Raw genomic sequence first — 25543 nt, 5'->3', positions numbered from 1 at the left:
GGAACAGTTTACATCGGTTGCTATGGAACCGTGATTGGCTTACACATCTTCAGAGCCCACAGGAGGCTCGCTGAGGAGAAATGGCAGCGATTTTTTAATAGACTCCATGAAATCAATCCTTGAAGAACGTCTGGAGTCAAAGGCTAAAAAGGTTTGGCTGACTTAATGTTACATGATATATGTAAGCAAATCCATCTACAAGAACGTAAAATTAGCGTTGCTTTTCAGTCGGAGCTGATCACAAGAAACTACTCTTTAAGTCTCTCATTTAAGGTTGTTTATGTACATAGCAACAGAATGGCAACCCCTGAGTGAATCTACCAACAATGAAAAGCAACGAAATTTTCTAAAAGACGGAAGAGGGATTGTGAAGCAGAGAGACGTGAAGGGAGAAACGCTGCCTCTTATTTTTCTGAACTTCTAAAAAGAAAACCTGATGTTCTTCTTTTAAAACGTGTCTGCCTCTAGGTCTTTGGCACAAGCTTACTGTTGGGAGGGCCAGCAATCTATTTAATGACTGCATTGACGTCAATAGCATAACTGAAATACTTAGTAAGATGCATGATTCCAACTTTCAGGGGGTGTGTATTTCTAAGCAATGGGAAAATGAGAAGTGGATTCTCTGTGGGAATGAACTAGCCTTGCAGTGCAGGAAATGAAGCCACTATTGTAGCCAGGATCATTGGACACTAGTCAGTTAATTTGGGGTGGGGTGGGGTGAGTTTAAGTATTATCTGACAAAAGAACTATTCTTCATTTTCTCCAGCAGACTTTATGTATATTTTAAAGATTGCAATATTTTCATTTACAATGCAAAATGACAGCTTTCTTGTTGGCTGTTCCCAGCTATCTGCAACATCAAGCTTCATTAGAAATTTGCTTTTTAATTTTTAAAAAAGCTTTCACATTAAAAACAAAACAATTGAGAGGCACCGTTGAGTTTCTAATTTAGATTTCTACCAGTAGGAATCTACTGTGTTGTGTTTTCAAAAACACACAGTGTAATCTAGCCAGTCTAAATTCTTTTAAAGCCAGAGGAAGGACCATAGCTCAATGGAAGAGGCCATGCTTTTCATGCAAAAGATCCTGGGTTCAAAACCTGGCATTTTCACAAAGAAATAGCAGAGACTTGTCTGGAACCCTGAACAGCTGATGCCAGTAAGTATATATACAATAGTGAGCAAGATGGACTAATAGTTTAAGCTGGTATAAGGCAGTTTCCTATCTTTACCACCCATTTATTGGAAAGTGACCCCCTCTGAACTTTATCAGACAGACTCACCTCTGAGTAGTCATGTTTAGGATTGTTGTGCAAGCCCAGACATTTCAGTAGCACATGCTTAACTTTCCTGTTGAATCGGGAATTGTGGGTAGGAAGGTGGAAATATCTAAATTAATGGTTCTTATTAGCCTGAGTAGCACCGAGTTAGAAACAAAAGAGGAATGTAAATGGGTAAAATTGATGGTAATTGCAGCCAGACAGGTTATAGCGAGTAATTGGAAAAATGCAGAAGAGCTAGGGGTGAACCAATGGAGGGAAAAATTGAAAAATATTATAATCTTAGAATATCTAACTGTGAAGATACATAAAATGAAAGGGTTTAAGGTCAGTGAGAAGGAGGAGGATTGGTTTGAGAAAATATTGACTTATTTGGGCAGGTTTGAACAATTTGGGGCAATTAAAATGTTAAAAGTTAAATAAACCTTGTGGAGGGAGGAGTGTTAAGGTATATAGAATTGTACATATGGTTGATTTGAATATGTTATTATTGTTTATGTATACCCAATGTATCAGCCACCTGGGGGTTTTCACTGTTTGTGTTTTGGTTGTTGGTAAAAAAAAACCACAACAAAAAAAAAACCTTTCCTGTTGAAGTCTGTGTTACTTACATGATTAATCCTGGCTTGCTTCTATCCCTCCTTACTTATGTGATGGTGATACTAGCCATTTTCAAGTATGTGTTAAATTTAGATATTTAGCATGAAACCACCCTACTATAAATTCTATCTTAACATTTTTATTTTTTATTTTTTGCATCTGAACTGGTTTTCATAGAAGTAACGTAACTTCTGATCTTTAAAGTCTTTTTGTCACAAAGGCAGTAATTTTATATCCCTGTATTCCTAGTATAGAGCTGTCCTATTACTAAAGGTCAACTTAAATGGCTTCAGTTTAGACCTACCAGGATACAGTGAGTAGTATATGGGTCTGAGAGATTTGGGTTCAAATCCTACACAGACTCATTCTGTGGCCTTAGGGAAATCACTGCTCTACCATGATTCCTTTGTGCCTACCTCATAAGGTTATTGTGCAAGAAAACCACTATGAAGACTATGAAGTACTCTGCAAGTGATATATGACAAACAGTTATAGTATTTTATCCTGCATAACTGAGTAGGTGCATGAATTAGAGTCTATATCCCAAAGCATCAGTATGCATACCCTGAGCTAGGTGAGAAAATCCTCAGAGATTGTCATGAGATTTGGGGCTATGATGGCAAATTCCCACAGCTCATTTACTATATGCACATCCATAATCTATATGGATTAAAATAAAAAGTTCTCAAAATAGTTGTACAATTTGGTTACGATGCTATTTTAGATAATTTACAACCTAGCCATTTATCTTTTTCTTTGGACTTTCATGCACAAGAAGACACCCATATAAAAAAGTACATTTGATTGTTCATGTAAAGGCATGTAAGGAGTTTAAGAAAAGGCCAGCTGATGCAGTAATAAAGGAAAAACACCATTTCACACCTGCTCGTAACAGCAGAGCTTTTACTATACTTAAATCCCATGAGCCTTGGGAAACTATGCAATTTGTTGCACACATCCACAAGCTAATGTTGCAAAGCATAAAAGCCAGATTTTGTACTGTTGGGCATGTAATTCATTATCATGCTGCATTTATTTTCTTTTGAAAAAACTTGAGGAGCTTTCTCTTTTTGTCTTTCTCCCTCCCCACCCTCAATCTGTTTCTGCAACAATTCACTGTCATAATAAAATGATTTCATCCTTTAAAAATTATGCTACAGCCCCATCAGACTCAAGTAATACCTGCACAGTCCAATATTATATATGTCTACTCAGAAGTAAGAACTCCACTGTGTTCAGTGAGGCTCGCGGACAGGAAATCATACTGGAGATGCCGATTTAATCTGTAAAATAATTCATCTCAGGGTGGTCTTGAAGATAATTTAGCTTTCAGTTCAAGTAAAACGTTTATACCTAATTTGTTTATTTAGAACAATCCCCTTCTTTAAATAAACATTAATACAAAAGTTACATTACAGCTTTGTCTACTGCCAAAATATCACAGAACGATCACTCCAATACTCACAAGACAGTGATGCGGGATTGGGGATTTAGAACTATCCTAAACTTTCATTTTTCTTTCCACAGCAATGTTGATGTTTAAAGATTAAAGAGTTTGCTTGTCCATTTGTATGAAAGGTCAAAACTGATTTTGTATTTTCACAGGTAAACATACTCCTTTTAAAAAAAAAGCACAGATGCTAAGTCTTTTCCCCACTCCTTGTCCGTTTCACCTGAGCTCCACCATTTCTCCAGACTCATGGCATGGTTTAAGTTTCAAACATTTGGAATACCTTGATGGATTGTGTGTGTGAGAGAGAGACTTAAAATCATAAACTGTTCAACTATAACAAAGGAAAGTGCATTATACCTTGGTTTACCTAGTTCATTATTGTCTACAGTGACATCCAGCATCTCCCAGTATTTGAGATACAGGTCTTTCCTAGTCATACAAGGTGGTGTCGTGGATGAAACCTGCAATCTTTTGCACACAAAGCATTTGCTCAACCACTGACCTATGTTTCTTCCCCATGCTTCCTTGCCAGGCCCCACACTTGAGGAAAAAAATGTGTATTTGCCTGGTGGAGGGCAAATAATGCTTGACTATAAGTTCCAGTGTTCTTGGCAGGCAATGATGTGTAGAACAGGTCATTTCAAGGCAAGGAGAGATTCCAAAATGCTCAGCAGTACTGTGCTGAAATCTGTCCTGTTCAATTTCTCAAAATCGTTCTTCATATGCAAAAGAGGCTTCCATTTTTTCTACCTCATTGTCCAGGCAGCTCAGAATTTCTGTGGGTTTTGAGCTTACCTTATTCCTGCAAGGTGGCCAAGGATAGTATATCTGTTTGTCTTTCCAGTAAACATTTCTCCAGGACTCTGCAGCGTGTCTCTGGCTGCTGTACTTCCTGCGCTGAAAAAGCCCTCTGGAAGGAAGTCTTCTCCTGGGCTTTGATTAAGTGCAGGCACCCAGGAGGCAGCAAAGTCAGACCACTAGCGAGATGATTTGAAGAATAAAAGGTCACTCACCATTCCTTCTTGGCCACCGCAAAAGTAAGGCAAGCATGACAAAAACCCACAACTCATCCATGATAATTTCACTGAAAGTTTCTTTTGCCTTTGATTGTTTTTTTGAATACAATTTCTTTTCTCACTAGCTGCTGGAGAATGGCTGAAAAAACATATAGAAGAAATGCTACATCATGTTACTACCACTCAGCTATAATGAATATGCCCCATGCATCTACAGTGATACCTCGGGTTAAGAACTTAATTCGTTCTGGAGGTCAGTTCTTAACCTGAAACTGTTCTTAACCTGAAGTACTACTTTAACTAATGGGGCCTCCCACTGCCGCCATGCGATTTCTGTTCTCATCTTGAAGAAAGGTTCTTAACCCGAGGTACTATTTCTGGGTTAGCGGAGTCTGTAACCTGAAGCATCTGTAACCTGAAGCATCTGTAACCTGAAGCATCTGTAACCCGAGGTATCACTGTATTCCCATATGCATCTGAGGCTGACATTGCATGAGACTGCTTCCAGCTGATAGTGGAACCGCAACTTCTTAGAAGCATTAACAGCATGGAAGCAGCATGTAACTGTATGAATGCAGTGGTACATTTTTGCATATATATTTTTGCTGCCAAGGGCTGTGGTACAGCAACTTGGATCAGTAACAATATCTATTATATTACTGTTGCCTTGAACTAAAAGTTTTTCACACAGTTGCAAAACAGATGTTCCCACAAACTAGATTTATTTATTTGTCAAATACTTGCCTTTTTGACCCCTTAAGAGTCCTTTTAATTTGTGAAAACAGTTCTGTGTGTTCCTGTGGTCTGTAATTACAACAAAATTAAAGGGGGGGGGGAATCTGGCTGGATTTTAGGACAAAGCACAGGGTGTATTCCTAATGCATGTTATTCGTCCTCTCTGTGGCTTTAAGACTAAGGAAAACATCTCATGACAAGACTGGACAGCTGTTTAAAAGAACATTAAATTAGTAATCATTCATGATAGTATAGTGTAGTAACAGAATGTGAGCTGGGAAAACTCCAGTTCAAATCCTGCCCGAGCCACAAGCTCACTGAGTAGGCATAAGCAAGCCAGTATTTTTTCTGCCTCAGCTCCCCACTGGCAAAATGGAGATATTAGCAAAGGCCTACCTTACAGGGTTGCCATAAAGTTTTCTGTCATGATGTGCATGAGGCATTTCCAATATTAAAAATGCACTGAACATTATATCTGTGGTGAATATTACTATGTCCTGTCCGAGGGATGGCTCAGTCGGTAGAGCGTGTGACTCTTCCTCTCAGGGTCGTGGGTTCAAGCCTCACATTGGGCGAAAGATTCCTGCATTGCAGGGCATTGGGCTAGATTTATCTTTGTGGTCCCTTCAAATTCTACAATTCCATAATTCTACAATTCTATGCTCTGCTGTGGGGCAAAGAAACTCCTTGTATAATCTTTTAAGAAAACATAATGAGTGAAGAATTGCCGTTTGCTTGCCAAGTTCTGGCAATGCTATTTAGTGCCAAGAAATGTGTTGTGTTCATTTCCAGTGCAAATGCTGAACGAGGTCTGCCTCCTTCATCAAGGAACATTACACTTGTCAGCTGGCTTTAAGAATTTTGTGCTTCTCACAACAGGATACAAGTCACACTTCTAAAGCAAAGAGAACAATCTCCTCTGATTCAACTGATGCTAGTTGATTGTGTGTCTTCTATGATGATGTGAAGGGAGTACCTAGCCTTGTTAACAAGAGAAGCAACCAGTGATGGAAAATAACATTGATCTGCTAGGAAGCACCACTCGTATACTTTAAATATCTGTGCATCTTTCTTAGACACTTGGACAAAATAAAAACAAATTTGCACCTAGTTTGTTACAGGCATGGGGAAACTGACCCTGCAGATGTTGCTGGACTACATGATTCCTGACCACTGGCCATGTTCTGGGGCTGATGGTAGTTCCACATCCCTACTCTATTAGTATATTGTTTCAAATAATGGACACGGTAAACATGTATCTCCACTAAACCATAAAACTTAAAAGCAAAGTAATCTACAGTGTAGTTTGCACATTAAAAAAAAATAAGAACCAAATTAGTGCAATTAATATAAAGAGACATGGTCGTATCCAACCAAGATGTCCTTTTTGCACAAGGATTTTTTGCTTGCACAATGCAAATTCCTCTCCCTCCTCTGTTCATGCTCCATACCCATTCCATATGTGCTCCGGGGATCGGAAGAACCTCCAGAACAGATTATGGAGGCACACAGGGGGGAAGAGTGGAAGTCCTTGCACAAATGGGGTGACCTTGTTGGAAACAACCCCAAAGTAGATGAATGCATATATTGAACTAGTGCTTAAGGACACGTGAAATTCTGAAATTGCTATGAACACAGTGGACAGCATTCAGGGGGAAAAAGGTATGCAAAGATCAATATTATCTCTTTAAACTACTGACTAGGATTAAATCTTAGGACTTATAATTGGGAAAATATTTTGAAGAGTCCAAGAATGTTTTCATGATTATCACAGCCTGAATTTTTATAGTCACAAGCCACATGGGTTGACACACTAGGGAATTATAACCTAGTGTGTATTGTTTTCACTAGGCATAGAACTGTTTCTATTATTTGTATGTTTTTTCTTCTCCCTGTGACTAAATATCAACATTTTGACCAGATATGTGTAGCAGGGATCTTTAAGGGGATCCTTTGATTGATATTTCCATTTTAAAAGAAAGCAGAAACAAAAAAGACCATATGTGAAATTATTGTCATTCAAAGGAATACTTGTGAAATGATAAAAAGTAACATTGTGTTGGCATTTGGGGTGCGTGGAAGAACTGGGAGCTTCTTCACTCATGATTACACAAGCAATATTCAGTATTGTTATACCTGAGCAGTCAAATGCCATACAACCATTGCTAAGGCATGAATGATCATCTGAGGATTGAACTGCATTTTTCAATGGTAAAAGATTGCTGTTTCAGTTTGAGGATGATGCAATACCCCCCCCTGCAAGAAATTCACAACAGAAAATGGCAAACAACAGTGCTCCTTGTTTCTCAAACAACCCGAAAGTGTCAAAAGAACCCCTACAGAGACGATAGTCTTTTGTTGGGTAAAATAATTTACTCTGCCATAGCATGAAACAGAAGCCAGAAGAATTATTTATATATATCTTGCTGACCCTACTGAAAAAAGTATTTAACTTCTTGATCTCTAGTCTTTATTTTTTCTGAAAGCTGGCAAGAAATATGTCACATTTATCCAAACGAACAGAAACTCTCTTATTAAGTTTAATGGTTGCTGTCTGGGATTCTAAATGGCCATCTGTTTCCAAATTAATCACACTTCCTAAATTCGGGCATCATTTCCTCTCCCCTCCTTTTAGAGTAAACTAAACATTTAAAAAAGTATGGATTTGCTTATGTACTATTGGAACATAAGAACATATGTTGTCATTAGATGCATTATCCAAATATCAAGGCATGGTATTGATGGGAGCCCAATCATGCAGAGGAATTGCTGAACAAAGGGTTGGCTTTAGAAGCATAGTGGTAAAGTTGTACAGCAAACAGAACTGGGGCCAGGACTGGCAGTCTTGTGTCCTGGAAGCATGAAGTGAGTACTGGCATGTATAAAGAGCTGAGATGATGGTGACCAATGCCAATGCCAATGTGTCCTATGAGGGAAGTTGGAAGGAACAAAAGGATGAGTGACAAAAACCATGAGTAATTTCTAGAATTGTTAAGAGAAGCTATCTTTGAGCTTGGTAGTACAGTGGTACCCCGCAAGACGAACGCCTCGCAAGACGGAAAACCCGCTAGACGAAAGGGTTTTCCGTTTTGGAGGCGCTTCGCAAAACGAATTTCCCTATGGGCTTGCTTCGCAAGACGAAAGCCCATAGGGAAATCTCCGGGACAGCGGGGAAGCGCAGCGCGTCTTCCCCACTGTCCTCGGACCTCCTCCCCCCGCCCGGCATCGGAACGAAGCTCCGATGCCGGGCGGGGGGGGGAACGCTTCCTCCCCCCCGCCCGGCATCGGAACGAAGCTCCGATGCCGGGCGGGGGGGGGAACGCCTCCTCCCCCCCGCCCGGCATCGGAACGAAGCTCCGATGCTGGGCGGGGGGGGGGAAATGCCTCCTCCCGCCGCCCGGCATCGGAACGAAGCTCCGATGCCGGGCGGGGGGGGGAACGCTTCCTCCCCCCCGCCCGGCATCGGAACGAAGCTCCGATGCCGGGCGGGGGGGGGGAACGCCTCCTCCCCCCCTCCCGGCATCGGAACGAAGCTCCGATGCCGGGCGGGGGGGGAAATGCCTCCTCCCGCCGTCTGGCATCGGAACGAAGCTCCGATGCCGGGGGGGAACGCCTCCTCCCCCCCCGCCCGGCATCGGAACGAAGCTCCGATGCCGGGCGGGGGGGGAACGCCTCCTCCCCCCCCGCCCGGCATCGGAACGAAGCTCCGATGCCGGGCGGGGGGGAACGCCTCCTCCCCCCCGCCCGGCATCGGAACGAAGCTCCGATGCCGGGCGGGGGGGGAACGCCTCCTCCCCCCCCGCCCGGCATCGGAACGAAGCTCCGATGCCGGGCGGGGGGGGGAACGCCTCCTCCCCCCGCCCGGCATCGGAACGAAGCTCCGATGCCGGGCGGGGGGGGGAACGCCTCCTCCCCCCGCCCGGCATCGGAACGAAGCTCCGATGCCGGGCGCGGGGGGGGGGGGAAATGCCTCCTCCCGCCGCCCGGCATCGGAACGAAGCTCCGATGCCGGGAGGGGGGGGACACACCTTCTCCCGCCGCCCGGCATCGGATGGCTTTCCTGAAGACTTGGGGTGGGAGGAGGGTTTTCCTTCCCACCGCCAACATTCAGAATGCTGTTCTGAATGTTGGCGGTGGGGAGGAAAAACCCTCCTCCCATGCAAGCCCCGGGAACAGAGGGAAAGCGCTGTGCGCCTTCCCCTCTGTTCCCGTACCTGTCCTGAAGGCTTGCGGTGGGGAGAAAAGCCCTTCTCCGCACCGCCAGCCTGGCAAGCGGTTTCCCTAGGAACGCATTAATTGATTTTCAATGCATTCCTATGGGAAACTGTGCATCGCAAGACGAAAAACTCGCAAGAAGAAAAAACTTGCGGAACGAATTAATTTCGTCTTGCGAGGCACCACTGTAGTATTCTTGGTTCCAGCTGATGCCTCTTGAGCAAGAAGACAGCAAGGCATAGCACTTGTCATCAGTATCCCAGCACTTGTCATCAGTAAAGGGTTTTTGCTGTTCTTGTTAGCAGCCATCTGTCTCAAGAGACAATGGAGAGTGCCTCCAGGGCTGAAGTCAAACCGCTGTGTTAGCAGCAGGGAAGTGACTTCTCCAGGGCACAAGCCTGGGCAGTGTGTATAGAGGTCCTGGGCTGCCCAGATGACAAGACCCCCCCCCCGGCCTCACTGATGTGGCCCAAAGGAAAGCAGAGCAATTATGTTTGGCACCAGCTTGGCTGCAAGAGTTGCTGGAAGGAAGCATACAAGGTCCATCCAATCATCTTAGGGACTCCACTCCCAAAGATATCCCACAAGGCCGCAGAGGTTTAGGATCAGAGTTTTCCTTCTCCTAGATGGGCTACCTTCCCAGATTGACAAGACCCATCTGCCCTCCACTTCCCCCTACAGCACGTGCAGAAAACTGCCTTATTGACCGTTGGGACCCACTAATGGTCTTGTCCACTCAATCCACCAGAGCCTGTCTTTGCATGTAGGGAAAGTCCTTAACTCACTAAGGGTTTCTTGAACGCAGGCTTATGCTTAGGGCTCTTGCATGGCCCAAGAAGGCATATACAGTTATGAGTAGGCCTGCTGCATGAACTTTGAAAAGGCTTTTTCATAGTCCAAGACAACTTATGAATGATTAATGAAATGCAATACAGTATTTCAGCTTAAGAACACACTGCCAACAGTTAGGTACAGCCAACATGGGGTCACCAACTTGTTGCCTGGTGGTGCACCTATGGCTGCAGAAGCCTTCCCTGTTGTCCACATGACCCCCTTTCCCCTGCTCAAATTAGGCTTCAAAGAAGCATTGGAGCCAATGGAATGGGTTGCTCTGCGTGTTTAGTTGCAGGATGTGTGTTCTGTCCATGAGTTTCTTCTGTTTGCAAAAGTGCCCCCAAAAGTTAATGACCCCTGCTGTATCTGCACAAAGAATTTAAGACAGTGAAATGCATCACTCTGCTACAGAAGTCTCTATGTAAAGCTGTATAACCAGGCTGGTCACAAATCAAGTGTAAAGCCACCACACATTACATCACTGAATCTTTTCCTATATCTCTGCTTTTCTGGCAGTGGAATTTGCTGCCAAGGAGTGTGGTGGAGTCTCCTTCTTTGGAGGTCTTTAAGCAGAGGCTTGACAAGCATATGTCAGGAGTGCTCTGATGGTGTTTCCTGCTTGGCAGGGGGTTGGACTCGATGGCCCTTGTGGTCTCTTCCAACTCTATGATTCTATGATTCTATGATTCTATTACTGTTTCCCCCTTCTTCCAGCTAATGTGTTGCATGCATATCTTGCCATCTGCTGGATTCTCTATATCCAGTTTTCTCAATAGACAGCCACTAACCTTTCCACAATAACAATCTTCTTAGACACAAACCATTGCACATTTTTAAAAAAGTGCTTCTCCTGGATTACCCACTCGTGTTGCAGTGATAAAATTGTCAAATAGTTTTCTATCCACCTCTCATGAATGACCAGAACAAATACAAAGAAACAAGGGGGAAGCACGGCAGTTCTGATTATATTCTGTACAATTATGACACAGATTTGCTCTATGCTGTAAATGTACCTAGCCCTGATGATTGAAATATTATATCTCTAATGGGTTTTAATGGAATCAATAGTACTGTTAACTGTTTATTAAAATAAAAAATTATTGCCACTTAAACACTGTTCATTCAACAGAATACGTACCCTGAATGTTAACCCTGGAGACTGGTGGTTGATTTGCTGCTGGTGACCTCCTGTATAGGTATAAATAATGCATCGTGAGATTCATATTGCCAGGGCTGGTAGGTATCTGTTAATACAGTCAGAAGGGTTTTTTTTTTCTTCCCCGTTTCACATGAACAACTGATGGTTATGTGAATTGTGTGAATGTAGATTATTTTTATATGGATCAGCTTTTAGCAATGTTTTTTCTTCTCTCCATGTATCCATAAGCAGCAAACTGGAATGTTTTGAATAGAGGATACTGCATATTGCCTGATCCATGCGGCACTTGCCATGTGGCGCAACTGCCACATAGATTCATTTGCAAGCAACTTCCACATGAGTGCAAGTTTAGGAAAAGTGAGGTTGCACTCTATGAAATCATGAGCTGAAAGAAGAAGTGCTTTTGATATGGCTAGAGCAACACATGCATACTTATTGCATTGGGATGCCTTTACAAGGAGAGAGAGAGAGAGAGAGAGAGAGAGAGTACTAGTTATATGTGACATTCTAGGTTGCTTTAATACCACTTAAAGCCTCTCCAAGACCAACAAAAATAGACATCCTGTGAAAAAGCCAATTCTCTCAAATAATCATCAGTTTAAACTGGTTTCAAATGAGAGTAAATTATAATGAATTCTGTTACAAGTGCCTCCATGACAGTAAAGAGATGATGGAGGTTTTGAAGTTATAGAAGGAGTGCTTCATTTTCTTCAGACATAGCCATATGAGAAATAGCTATCTGATGTGACACTGTTTCACATTGTATAATGCAGAAGGGACATGTAATGTCTGACTTCAATCTTTATTGAATTCAACACTTCTTAGCTTACAGCACAATCCTAACAATGTCTACTCAGAAGTCAGTCTTACCGAATTCAGTCAGGCTTACTCCCAGGTGACAGTGGTTAGGTTTGCAGCCTTTCCCCTGCAATCTAGAGGGCTAAGAAAATAGACTAGAAGTTGGAAATCCTTAGTTTAACTTTCACCTCAGCATGAACCCGTTAGGTGGCTTGACACAAGCCACTATTTTTCTCAACTGTGTTCTCGTCCCAACATTGGTGTAATGACACTACTGTCTAACAATGGGCCATACTGATTGGGGCTGATGGAAGCTGGAGTCCAGCAACATCATATCTGTCTTATTACTGTTGTCATACAAACCTCAATAGAATACAATGTTTTAAGCAGTTTTGCCATTGGCCATGCTTAGGAGTGCCCGATTTATAGCATACTGCTTTGCACTCACAATTAGTTCAACAGGCTAGGTAAAATTCCTGGACACATTTTAAACTATTAGTGACTAAAATCCAGTTTCATTAAAATCAGTTCGATTTGGTCATGAGTTCAATATGAGACAGGCTGCATGTACTGCATTGGGCCTCATGCTTTTTCACTGAACAAAGTGTTAATCAGGTGCCAGCATTGGTAAAAATCAGTCTGAGATTGAAGATATGCCTTATTGTGCAATTCTGTGCATATTTTGTCAAACCTAGATTCCACTCATTTCAGTGGTCTTCCTCTTTAGTAAGCATCCATAGGATGGGAGCTCAGTGAATTTTGTAGCACTTCTTTTTTTTAAGGAGACAACTTACTTGTTTGATGCTCCTTGCAGATTTGTCAATAACGTGAAGTTATTCCTTACACTTCTCAAACTAGCCAAGACCTACAAAAAAATAAGGCCACACTTAATATTGAAACAAGTGCAAGCATTCAGAACGTACATAGAAACATTTAGACAGTTAAATACTCTAAAGCTTCATTGATTTAAGTAGTGGGAGAGAACTAAGCACATGATTGACACTTTCCCATTAAAACAATGGGATTTCACAGTATTGAATTTGACTGGATCGTGCCTAACAAGCAAAAAAGCCGCTAAATATTCAACTTCATTATACAATATACACAGCTGATCTCATACATCCTTAATCAGGACAGTTATTTGTAGGAAACAATTAGCACATGAAGATGATGAAAAAGAAGTGATAACTATAATGCAACTATCACAATCTAGTAATGCCATGATATTTGGAACAGGATGCCTGAGGTAGGGTGGGGCCAGAATGGGGAGGCTTTGATCAAAACATTATGGTTGACTATACAGTAAGACCTGTGAAGCCTGACAAATCAGAAGGCCAGATGCAGTGACGAAGGAGGAATCACATGGGCCAGGATCCTTATGAAGCAAAGGTGCAATACTCTGGGCTCTCAAATGCCTTGGATAGGCCACCATCCGCACAAGAATCAGTGTTACAACATTTGGAACATACCTGAGCAAAAGGTGTAACTATCAGGTCATCTCCATGTCTAGTAAGAAATGAAAAGAAAAAGAATCCCATACAGTATTTTAATAAACAACCACATAGTCAAGAAACATGATGCATTCTCATATTGTTTGAAATCTTTGGGCAACACCCGTGTTACAGTTGCATACTCATGCTGTACATACAGATTAAGATTGTAGAGATGTGCACTGAAACACACATGTAGCAACTTTGAATCACTACGAAAATTCTGTTTCTTCACTGCTACATACAACCTTCCTAGTGTTGCATCTGATTTGGCTCTCGCTCCCTTGCATTCTAAACCCCATCTCTGTGATGCACATCCATCTTTGCATCTCTTGGTCACATATGACGTTTTCCACATCTCTTTCCTACCTTCTTAGTATACCTCGCTAATGAGGTAAGTGATTATGAAAGAGTGGGCGAATTGAAGACCACGTTTAGGCTGTAAAGTATATTTTGACACCATCTGCCCGCATCACAAAGCCAAACCTGTTGAGAACTAGTCAGCCAATCTGTGGGTTCCTGGAGAGAAGATGGTGGTTACTTTGGTCCTCTTCTGACAAACTATGGCTGGACTAAGCTTTACATCTGAGCCCTATCTTATAGCTTATCTTGCTGCAAAGAAAGCACAAACTGTAGCCAAGTTGTGTTCTATGACTTACTGCTCATGGTTTATCTGGCTTCAGATGCAATGCTAAGCCAAACCAAACCAAACCAAACCAAACCAAACCAAACCAAACCAAACCATGGCTTTATTCACGGGAGGACCAGAGGAAGAGCAAATAAACAGTGATATTCTATATGGGAACCTGAATTTTGTTCTTTTGCATTAAGCTTAGATTTACATGGTTTGGCTTAGTGGTACATGCAAACAGTGCCAGATGTGCATGTATATGGTATGGGGAATGTAACTTGAATGGTTAATGTGCATAATAGCTAGCCATTGTGCATATTCACCAGGCCTCATGGAGAATGTGCACGGAATCCTTCCATGAGGGAACTGTGCACATTTCCCAGCCAAAATACATAATACCCAATGGGCATTGGGGGAATGGGCATACAGTACATTGCATAATCTCCAACAGGCTTTGGGGTAGGTCTATTCCTTCCATGTATTTTGTATGTTCTTTGGACATATGCACATTATCAAATTAGTATGTGCAGTCTCCAAGAAACAAATCCTCTTCTTTATTTCTTGTTCAGAAGTCTGCAATCTGTACTCCCCAGGCTAGGCTGCTACTGACCCACTGTGTAATGTTACATGGTCCACAAGATACCCTCACACTGATTGCCCAAGAATCAGGAATGGGGGGCTTGAAAGCTTATTAATTGATTGATTGATTGATTGATTGACTGATTGCATTTTTATCCCACCTTTCCTCTAAAGGAGCCCTTTTTCCTGCAATCCAGCACCCCTTTTAACCACTATCAGCTGTTTCCCAGACAGCTGAGTAGCACCTTCCATCCTCCTTCCAGTGTGTAGGGCGGTGGCATGTAAGATCAGATTACACTTTCTCTCCCAGCTTTCTTTTACCTGCTGGGTAACCCTTCTTCAGGTGGTTACATCTTCTCTCCCCCGTGATTCCTATTAGGATTGGCCCTACCCACTATAAAAAAACCCCATTAGCTTAATAGCAGCACTGAGGGAGGGGAACTTCCATCAGAAATGTGGGAAGGGGAGAGAAGCTGTAAAAGTTCCCTTTCTTGTTGCATAATATTGCATAACATTGTATGCATAATAGCTGGAAACTGTACAAAATTCAGCCAAGATTTGTACATTCTCCAGGGCCTGTTGAAGATTGTGTATACTGAACTGACAATGTGCACAAATCCCTCTTCATGGAAGGAATAAATGTACATTCTCCATGAGGCCTGATGAATTTGCACAATGGCCAGTTATTATGCACATTAACCTAACCACTCAACTTACATTCCTATATACAGTAAATCTGCAATTTACGTAGGGATTACGTTTTGGGGATCACACCTAAAGCCCAGTTACATATAGCCAAAGGACACTGCGGTCCAAAGACATTGGGTTCTTTTTTCCTAGGGTATGATCCTATTTTTTAAATAGTTGCCAAACACATAAAGCTGAATGCACGCAAGTTAAATGCGCATACATTGTGGGCTTACTGTATCTATACCATTGCTTATATATATCTATATATTTATGCCAACCTCAACTTATTTATAAGCTGGAAAGATACTATGAAAGGATTATCTGCTTATGATAACATATATTCAGTAAGAAACTATTTACCACCTATACTATACCTCTGTTTTATGTATCCATACAAGGCTGCTTCTAATGTTCTCCAATTATAGTGTATATTCGTAAGAAGAAAATAATCCAAGCAGGAACTACCACTCGGTTCTTGCAATACACAACAATAAGAGCCAGGAAATTCAAAGTTAGGGCTGTACACTCCCTCTCAGCTGGAAAAAGAGCAAAGCCGTCTGAGTAAAGGTCAACTTTAAATTTTCTGGCTTTCATTGGTTTTAATGCTATTTGCAGGGATTTTCAGTGGAGTTTCAGCATGGTAGATACAATGCATGGTAGAAAGGGCATTAAAATCTTTGGGGTTTTTATTAAATATATATTCTCATTTATAATCAACCATATACACGCTAAACATTTTATTAATTTAAAAAAACCTTTATCCTTTTGACTTAGAAATGGCATATTACAACTGTGCTGATGTGTTTATATTGCTCTGGATATTTTGTTTATATATACTGTATACAATTAGAGATTATAGTCTTTACTTTTTGTGCATTAGTTGTTTTACTTGCATCTCAAACAAAAAACATTTTTTCAACAGTCCCTATCATAACTAAGCATTATAAATAAATCAAACTAAACACATAATGCCCTACCATCTGGTTTATGTTTTTAAATATTTGAAATGAAATTCTATACTCAAAAGTAAACGACACTGAATTCTTTGAGACTTACTCCCAAGTAAGTATGTATAGGATTGCAACCTTAAATGCATAAGGAAAAAGGATGGAAAAGGTAGAGGAGAGGAACCATTTGATAATTCCAGAATAAGGAAGTAAGTTTTTGTTGAAAGCCAACTAAAGCCAAACTTATCTTCACCTATAAACCTTTAAATCTACAACACCAAGTAGTTTTAATAACATTGCTGCATATACAACCACATATAGCTAATGTAAGACATGCTTAATAGACACTAGTAGCCAAGGGCAATCAGAATTTACTGCTTAACCTAGGCCATCAAATTGTTAATATGCATTGGTACAGCACATGGTCCTACTAGAGTATATTGCAATATGTGTACTTACTGTTCACTTGGTAGAGAGGAATTCCTGGACATGGTCTTTGGTGACAGGTCATAGTCACTGTCTGATCTATAAAGAAATGACTCTCTGCGCTGGCTGTGCCCTGGAAAAGTGGTATGGAGCACAAGTCCCGAAGAAGAGCCTGCCTGAGGGTCCAGTGGGCTGCGACCTGGTGAGGGGCCATTTTCCACATCAAAGCTGTGAAGAAAGCAAGCATGGCTGTTACAGGATAGCATATTCTTCACCTTAGATCATTACTTTATTTAATGTGTTCAAATACAAACAATATCATTCACTCCTCCATGTTGCAACAGGGAAATGGAGATGCAGAAAGGCAAAGCCATCAGAACAATATTTTCCATGGGCGGCTGCCGTTGTACTTCTCTTTGTCATTTTACTACCATTTAGTTTTCATTTTGTTGACAGCATCTCTTGTTAAAATCGTCCCACCATGTACTACACACCATCATCTGCCTTTCCCAAACATTCTCTTCATGCATCGTCTCCCCTAAAGCTCTCTGAGAAATCTATACATCCTTTATGTGAGCTTAAAGCCACCTTTGAATAACCTTTGAGAGCACCCACTGTGGACACAGAGAAAAGCAAATGAGATGTCAAAATGCAGAACACACAAGATTTGCAGTAAAATAGCAATTCTGTAAATTTATCTCCCAGATGAGATAAATAACAACAACAACAACAACAAAGGCAAAATCAACCAAACAAAGGTGATTTGTCTGTAAGAATTGGTTAGTCTTAGCACCAGGCATTCAGTGGTAGAGTGGTACCTTGGTTGTCAAAGTTAATCTATTCCACGAGTCTGTTCAACTCCCAGAACCATTCAAAAACCAAGGCACGGCTTCTGATTGGCTGCAGGAGCTTCCTGCACTCAGTTGGAACCCACATCGGACATTCGGCTTCCGAAAAACGTTCGCAAACTGGAAGACTCACTTCCGGGTTTGTGGCATTCAGGAGCTGATTTGTTCGGGAGCCAAGCTGTTCGACAACCAAGGTACCACTATACAATGCTTCCTTATACAGCGGTTCTTCCATAACAGTAGGCATAATCACATCATGTGGCAGTAAGCTGTTTGTGGCCTATGTGAAAAAGTATTCTCTTTTGTCTTCTCTGAAGGTCCTAGAAATTAACTGCACTGCAAGATATACACCTGGACAAAACATGCATTTACTGAACAATGCTGCCATATACAGAATCCTCACTGCTCCAAAGCTTACTCCAGAGTATATTGGATGGAGCCATTGCTACAAGAGCTCAGACAGCCTATCCATCAATCCCGCCACTCTCTTTTTATAGGCTTGACATCAATGTCTTTATTTATTGTTCCCTCGATGACAGAAGTGTAAGGGCTCCCTCACCCAAATCCCCTTTCTCCTCTAACCTCTCTTTGGAGGGTACCAACCTCTTAACTTTGCCCCCCTAAACTGCAAGCAGGATAGAATGCATCCCAACAATCCTCTCCTTCTCTCAGCTTTTCCTCTTCCTACTTCTTCATTAAGCCCATGCCTCCCATGAAGCCCTTCTGCTTTATCACTGCATGATGGGAGGAGAGCTGAGCTGATCAGCCTGATCTGGTTTATTGCCAACGGAGGTTCCTGCAAAGACTTACACAGACACAACCCTATTCATGTTTCCTCCTCGCAGATGTACTGGAAATATTGGGGGTGGGAGGATATTTTAAGAGAAATGCGTATTAAAATGTGTAGCATTTAAATGCTGGTCTTTCATGTGTTCTTTAAAAAAGTTTTTTTACACACAAAACAAAATGGAACTGACCTGTGATACATTTCCAGTGAAACTGAAAGAGGACAAGCTCAGGCTTATCTGAGCAGCAGCCCTTGTGTTCATGGTTTACTGTTTAGAATATGAGCCAGCCTACTAGTCTCGAATGTTTCCAGATGTGAGCTGATTAAAAATTGAATATACTGAATCATTTGCAAGGGAATGCTAAAAATGTTCATTCATGCTGGAGAAAATAGTCTCATCAATCCACCACGAGGAGATACACACACACACACACACACACACACACTGCTGCCATTTGTAATGCCCGATATCATACTTTGAATTTATACTGTGGAACTCTTGCGATGTCTTTTTCATAGGCCGGGAAACTTATTTTGGCTCATTACTCAATAGGGGAGATAAACTGCTTGAACTATAGTAACTTAGTTGACTATATGACTCAGTTGATTCATTAGTGTGTGGGGGGGGAGTTAATAATTTTTGTTTTCAAAACACGGTGTCTAACATTGCTGTTCTGAAGTCCTTATTTTGGAACTGATAAGGGCTGCATCCTCCTATTTTCTTCTCAATATCAAGATACTCCTACCCTAATTACTGTTGAACAGATAAAAGTCATGCAGTATGAGATGCAATTAGTGCCTTAAGCTGTTTACATGTTCTGCACTTGAACTGTGTCTTGTGATAGCTAAAAGCAAGCAAGCTGAACACGAGAAAGTTGGAAAACATCTAATTTTCCTTGCTTAGTCATGTAGTTGGTTGTTTGCCATGGGCACCTTTGCAAACCAGAGAAACTGCTGTGGGTACCACGTGTTGCAGAACTCTCCCCTCCCCAGCTGTAACCCCCTGAAACTGCCCTCGCACCTTGATTAATCTTGAGAAGAGTGTTCTTTCAGCTAAAGAAGGCTTCTTTCATGCCAAACTTCAATGGGGAGATGTCAGCACTAAAGAACACCTCTGTAGGGACAGATGCACTTACAGGTGCCATATTAGTGGACGGTGATATTGGATGGGGAAAGTATTCTCCTGTACAGTACAGTTTCCTGACTAGTACCTTCTTTTTCTGCACGGTTTTTAGGTTATACAGTTCCAGGTACGTTTATGCACCATGAAGCATTCCTTTGCACTTTCCATGAAGTGGTGGCGAAGGATTCCCCCCCCCCTTTAATTATGCATGTTTTGGTGTGTGAGGATTTATGCTCTATTGAGAAACTGCACTGCAATATCCTTGCTGTTTTCCATGTGAAAGAGAGAACACTTTAAAATATAAATACAGTGGTACCTCGGGTTACATATGCTTCAGGTTACAGACTCCGCTAACCCAGAAATAGTACCTCGGGTTATGAACTTTGCTTCAGGATGAGAACACAAATTGTGCAGTGGGAGGCCCCATTAGCTAAAGTGGTGCTTCAGGTTAAGAACAGTTTCAGGTTAAGAACGGACCTCCAAAATGAATTAAGTACGTAACCAGAGGTACCAGAGGTACCACTGTATACATGTATATAGAGAGGGCAGTGCAGAGATTGCCATATTTAGTATGAACTTTATGATTTCTAAAACAGAACCATCAACTTTCTGTTTAGAAAGAACTCAGAAAGTAGTAGTAAAGCCCTTTAGCAACCTATGAAAGTACAGGTAGAATGAGCATCTTAACACCATAAAACTTGTCAATAACTAGGGATGGAGCAACAGCACCCATCAGTGGAGGCTAGTCAATAAGGTCAAATGGGGCACTGCTCCACCAACTTCAGCCAGCCCCCAACTTCCTGCTTTCTTTCTTACAACTTAAGTCTAGCGGAGTGGCTTTAATTAATTCTGGCTCCATCTACTGTTAGTTGCTCCCTGCCTTCCACCACTGGATACCAGCCAACACTGGTAACCATGGAAAACTTCAAAAACTGCCACTTTTGTCTCAATTGCTGCCTTCAGCACGCATTTAAGAAGCAAGTAGACTTGCTCACATGGCCCACACGTGTTACACAAGGCATGCTTGGCAAATCCAGACCGTGATCTACTCCCGCCCGGAAACCAATGTCCCCACTGTTGAAGGATGTGTGGATCCAGAATTGGATCACTTAGGGACTCATTGTTAAAACTGTGTTTATGGAAGACAATCTCACTCGGCTACGAGTGATCACCAAAGAAGAACAGCCTGTATGTGTTCACCCAGATTCTCTTTGAGATTGGATAACCAGAACTGTGCTCCGTGTTCCAGATGCAGTTGTACCATGTATTCATCTGAGATTATGCTTGCTGTTGAGAGTGAGGAAATGACAAATGCACTTGAAATTTGTTCCTACTATGCAAATCAATGCACACAGAATTTCTGGTGACTGTAATTCATTCTGTCTCCCCAGTAGTTGAATATGATTGGCAGAAAATGCTAGTAGCACATGCAAATAAAAAGGTAAAGGTACCCCTGCCCGTACGGACCAGTTGTGTCCGACACTAGGGTTGTGCGCTCATCTCACTTAAGAGGCCGGGGGCCAGCGCTGTCCGAAGACACTTCTGGGTCACGTGGCCAGTGTGACAAAACTGCATCTGGCGAGCCAGCGCAGCACACGGAAATGCCGTTTACCTTCCCGCCAGTAAGCGGTCCCTATTTATCTACTTGCACCCGGGGGTGCTTTCGAACTGCTAGGTTGGCAGGCGCTGAGACCGAGCAACGGGAGCACACCCCGCCGCGGGGATTCGAACCGCCGACCTTTCGATCGGCAAGTCCTAGGCGCTGAGGTTTTACCCACAGCGCCACCCGCGTCCCATGCACATGCAAATACTATGCTTTAAAAAATATTTCCTTCTCAAACAAAATATTTATTTCTGAATTAATTCCATAGGATTACACTGCCATTGTAAAAAAAAAATTAAATCTGATACTAATCAGCATGCCATCTGAAAGCTTATTACTAACCTTTTTTATTTATTTTTTTATTTTTTAAAGTAATGTTTGAATTAAAACCAAACTGGAAAGTTCAAATGCTGATCACTCATTTTTTAATGATTCGACTCCCTGATAACAAGTCATATTATTTTCAGATGTATATTAAGAAGCTCTAAGGTATGATGTATGTCCACATTATGTGCTTTTCCTGCCCCACACTGAACTGTTTGCTACCCTTTGCTTTCCCTTTATAACATCAAATCACACTGCAGCTTTGATAGTGCGAAATGTTTACAAAATTGACTAATCCCAAACAATCACTCATATTTAATTACTACAATTCTAATGTTTTTAGAACTTCAGCTATGTTTCATATCAATCCCCAGGAATTCCACTGCTAACCTGACAGACCAACAACAAGCATCTGGGTCTAATTTGCTCAAAGAGCGTGTGGGATGAGATCTGAATCTCCGATGTGAGCCCAGCAGAGAATGTTTTCACAGCTGCAAAATCTTTGAACCCAGAAGAACTCCTAACTCATCCACTAAGACTTTCTCTTTATTATCTCTTAAGGGAAAGGGTGGGAGACGAGTTTACTATACTGGGATATTAAACATGCGTGGACAAACTCAAAATTGGTCTAAAAATCTCCTGGCAAACTTCCTGAATGCAAGACACTGCACTTCCAACATCACTTTCTGAAAGTCCGTGTGATACAGTGGTACCTCGGGTTACATACGCTTCAGGTTACATACACTTCAGGTTACAGGCTCCGCTAACCCAGAAATAGTACCTCGGGTTAAGAACTTTGCTTCAGGATGAGAACAGAAATCGTGCTCCGGCGGCGCGGCAGCAGCAGGAGGCCCCATTAGCTAAAGTGGTGCTTCAGGTTAAGAACAGTTTCAGGTTAAGAACAGACCTCCAGAACGAATTAAGTTCTTAACCCGTGGTACCACTGTACTTTTTTTTAATCTTGTGAACTGCCCTGATATCTTATGATACAAGTCTAATAAATAAGTCTAATAAATAATATAATAAAATAAAATAATAAAATGAGTCAGTATAGCCACTATAGTTTCCTAATAAATTCTGCAGAACTTCTAGCTACAGCTATCCCATTTGCTTTACATTTACTCTGAAGTTGATATTTTTTCAGGCCCATTTATTTTGCCTTTCACGGAAGTGGCTTCCTACACTGCAGGAACATTTTCAGGCCTCCTCCCCATTCCGCAATACATGAGAAACTTTCCTCCCACAAGTTCTCTGGCACATGCAGAGAAACTCAGGGAGGGGGGTCAGTGTTGACTGCCAATTAGCGCTGGTAGTACGCCAAGCAAAACTTTGTGGAGCTCTGTGTGTGTGTCTTTTTAGATAGCTAGAGATATGTAAACAGTTTAGCAGGACTGCACTAGCACTCTTGTGACTCAGAACAAAGAACTTGTATATCCATAACTGGATCTTCTCACATAATTTTATTTTCCAAAAAGCAGCTGTGGGAGGCCTGATTTGGATGGGGGCTGCAAAATAGAGCAGTGGGGAACCTAATCTTTTCTCCTCGTTTCAATTCTCTGCTGCAATACATTCCCCCTTCCAAGCTGCCATTAACTGCAGACAGAAAACAAAGACAGGCACCCTCTGTGGCACAAATTCTAGCTTCCAAATATTGCAATTTTTAGACTTTCAAAATCAACATACACTAAGCAAAGAAAGCTAGTATACATGTCATTATCATGTATCATGTCAGCAAGATTGTGGCTTTCTCTGGCGAATACATGTGCACACCATAATGATCAGGAACCATTCATCTAATTTGCACCAGATTAAGAAGGTGGCATTTAGAAGCCCGTGGCATGTAGGCAACACCTCTGTCATTTAAGAAATTCTTTCCATGGAACTCAGAATTCCAGTTTAAATGTCTCCCAAGTTCTCTTTATATATCTCATTTATTGTCCTTATTTACAATCGCAAATACCATTAATGATCTACAAAAGATCTCATTTTGTAATCGTATCATGGCAAGAAAGTTACTCCATTGCAATTTATGATATTATGAGAGTACAAGGACAATTTGGGAGAACTTCATAATGATATCTCTTTCCTTTGTGGGAAAAATCAAGGTATCTTATAAGCTTCAGTTATAACTTATTCCATGTGTATTTGTCTCTGACCTGTTTATCAGCAGCTGCTTGATTCACAATTTATTCTCCTTTTCTTACACAGTCCCTGTGAGCCAAAACAGTCACACTCAGAATGTGAGCTTTTCAGGTAGAGTGTTAGCTTTTCAGCAGAGTACTCAGTTGATGCTGACTGAATAAATTTATAAATTATGCTCACCGTCCATTCACAAAACTAAGAAACAAAATCACATACAGAATGTCTCTAGATATTCCATTAAAACGTTATCTGTTTCATTTGAAATTGTCGTTTGATTCAGATACCAGATCAATCCATGCATGCAAATACATTCCCCTGTCTCCTCAGCAACGTACGGCACACAACATAAGGGCAATAGCATGGTTCATGTGCATTCGCAGCTTTATTTAGGCCATCTGAAAGGTCAGTGTTACTCAACTGTCATTTCTCCTGTTTTCCATACACTTTTAAATGTGTTTCACATGTAGAAACTCACCCGCTTTGTACAGATAAAAAGGTAAATGGATGTGACATCATAATGATTTCCCCCTTAACTTCTGGTTAACAGCCACATTCTTATTCACACCTTTTTGTACTTGAATTAAAACTAAATCTCAGTGTAATCAGGGAGAGGATTGAATGGTGCCAGCAATATTTAATATGATACATAGCTTGATGCAAAGTAAATAATGAGTTGAATCCAAGTAAGCTATATTTCAGTAAGTCACCTCTGAATAGGACTTAACTGGATTCAACACTATTTTTTTTCTTGTTAATTCTGAATACAGTGGTACCTTGGGTTACATACGCTTCAGGTTACAGACTCCGCTAACCCAGAAATGGTACCTTGGGTTAAGAACTTTGCTTCAGGATGAGAACAGAAATTGTGCTCCGGCGGCGCGGCAGCAGCAGGAGGCCCCATTAGTTAAAGTGGTGCTTCAGGTTAAGAACAGTTTCAGGTTAAGAACAGACCTCCGGAACGAATTAAGTACTTAACCCGAGGTACCACTGTATAGAAAGAGGCAAATATAAAGTGGTGCCTCGCAAGACGAAATTAATTCGTTCTGTGAGTTTCTTCGTCTTGTGGATTTTTCGTCTTGCGAAGCACGGATGCACCCTGGTACTGTATTATGAACATTATTACAGTACTCCTTTTATAACGGGATAGCGGGCAAAGCACAAAGCGGGTCGCTCCCCAGCAGGAGGAGTTTTCCCAGCCTGGAGGATCTGTTGCCGGGAAGAGGCAAAGACACCCCCTCCCACCTCCCCACAAAAACAGCCCCCCTTCCTCTGTCGCCAAGCCTTGCTGCGTCTTCGCTCCGGCAAACCGCGTCCCACATCAAAGCCCCAGCCCGCTCCTCTCCCTCTCTCTCCACGAGGTGCCAAAGGAAGTTCGAGCCCAGGAACCGAGGGCGGACGCACGAAGTGCCCGGCGCGGACTCTCCCTTGCTCCCCCCGTTACCTTGCGCCACGCCGCCGGGCTCCCCACAGTCTCGGCAGCTGCTCCCGGCTTCTTCCCACCCCTGCAAAGGCTCCTTCACGGCGGCCCAAGCGCAGTGGATGCCTCCTCCTCCTCCTCCTCCTTGGTCCCCCTCCTCCTGCCTTCGCGCAGTTAGGGCAAAATGGAGCAGCCACGTGGGGAGGGGGGGAGAGAGAGAGAGGCAGAGGCGGCGCAGAGACCCAGCCAGATCCGCTGGATCCCAGCCCACCTGCCTCCTCTGTGCCCTCTCCAGAAGAGGATCCCTCTGTGTCGTTCTGCTAGATCCCGCTTCTGTTGCGCCCAAGTCCGTTATTTGTTCTTTGGCTCCTTCTGCAGTCTTTCTTTCGTGCGCTTTTACGCACACGTTCTGTCTCCGGAGTCTCTCTCTCTCTCGTATCGGGTTAC

At 42.2% G+C, this 25543-nt stretch overlaps 1 protein-coding gene and 1 long non-coding RNA gene across 5 annotated transcripts in view; one reads left to right on the top strand and one right to left on the bottom strand.

The window, feature by feature from the left end:
• Window positions 1-25543, bottom strand: part of PDE4B (phosphodiesterase 4B) — a 262363-nt gene that overhangs the window by 44438 nt on the left and 192382 nt on the right. For 3 of the 4 annotated variants that reach the window (XM_081011763.1, XM_081011764.1, XM_081011765.1), the window contains 4 exons: window positions 16886-17080; window positions 13559-13595; window positions 12884-12954; window positions 11271-11320 (listed from right to left, as the gene is read on the bottom strand). In XM_081011763.1, coding sequence (XP_080867889.1) covers window positions 11271-11320; window positions 12884-12954; window positions 13559-13595; window positions 16886-17080 — 353 coding nt within the window. Of the gene's footprint in view, window positions 1-4127; window positions 4147-11270; window positions 11321-12883; window positions 12955-13558; window positions 13596-16885; window positions 17081-25543 lie in introns of those variants that run through there. The other variant, XM_081011768.1, reaches the window with a different exon arrangement.
• Window positions 39-22160, top strand: LOC308480408. Its single transcript, XR_013988079.1, has 4 exons — window positions 39-1158; window positions 4177-4369; window positions 4474-4800; window positions 21912-22160. It is a non-coding gene; the product is annotated as an uncharacterized lncRNA (long non-coding RNA).

This window comes from Podarcis pityusensis (genome assembly GCF_964106645.2).
Source record: "Podarcis pityusensis genome assembly, chromosome: 6".
NCBI lineage: Eukaryota > Metazoa > Chordata > Lepidosauria > Squamata > Lacertidae > Podarcis > Podarcis pityusensis.
The sequence above is the reverse complement of the archived record's forward strand: the minus strand, read 5'-3'. Positions and strand labels throughout refer to the sequence as shown.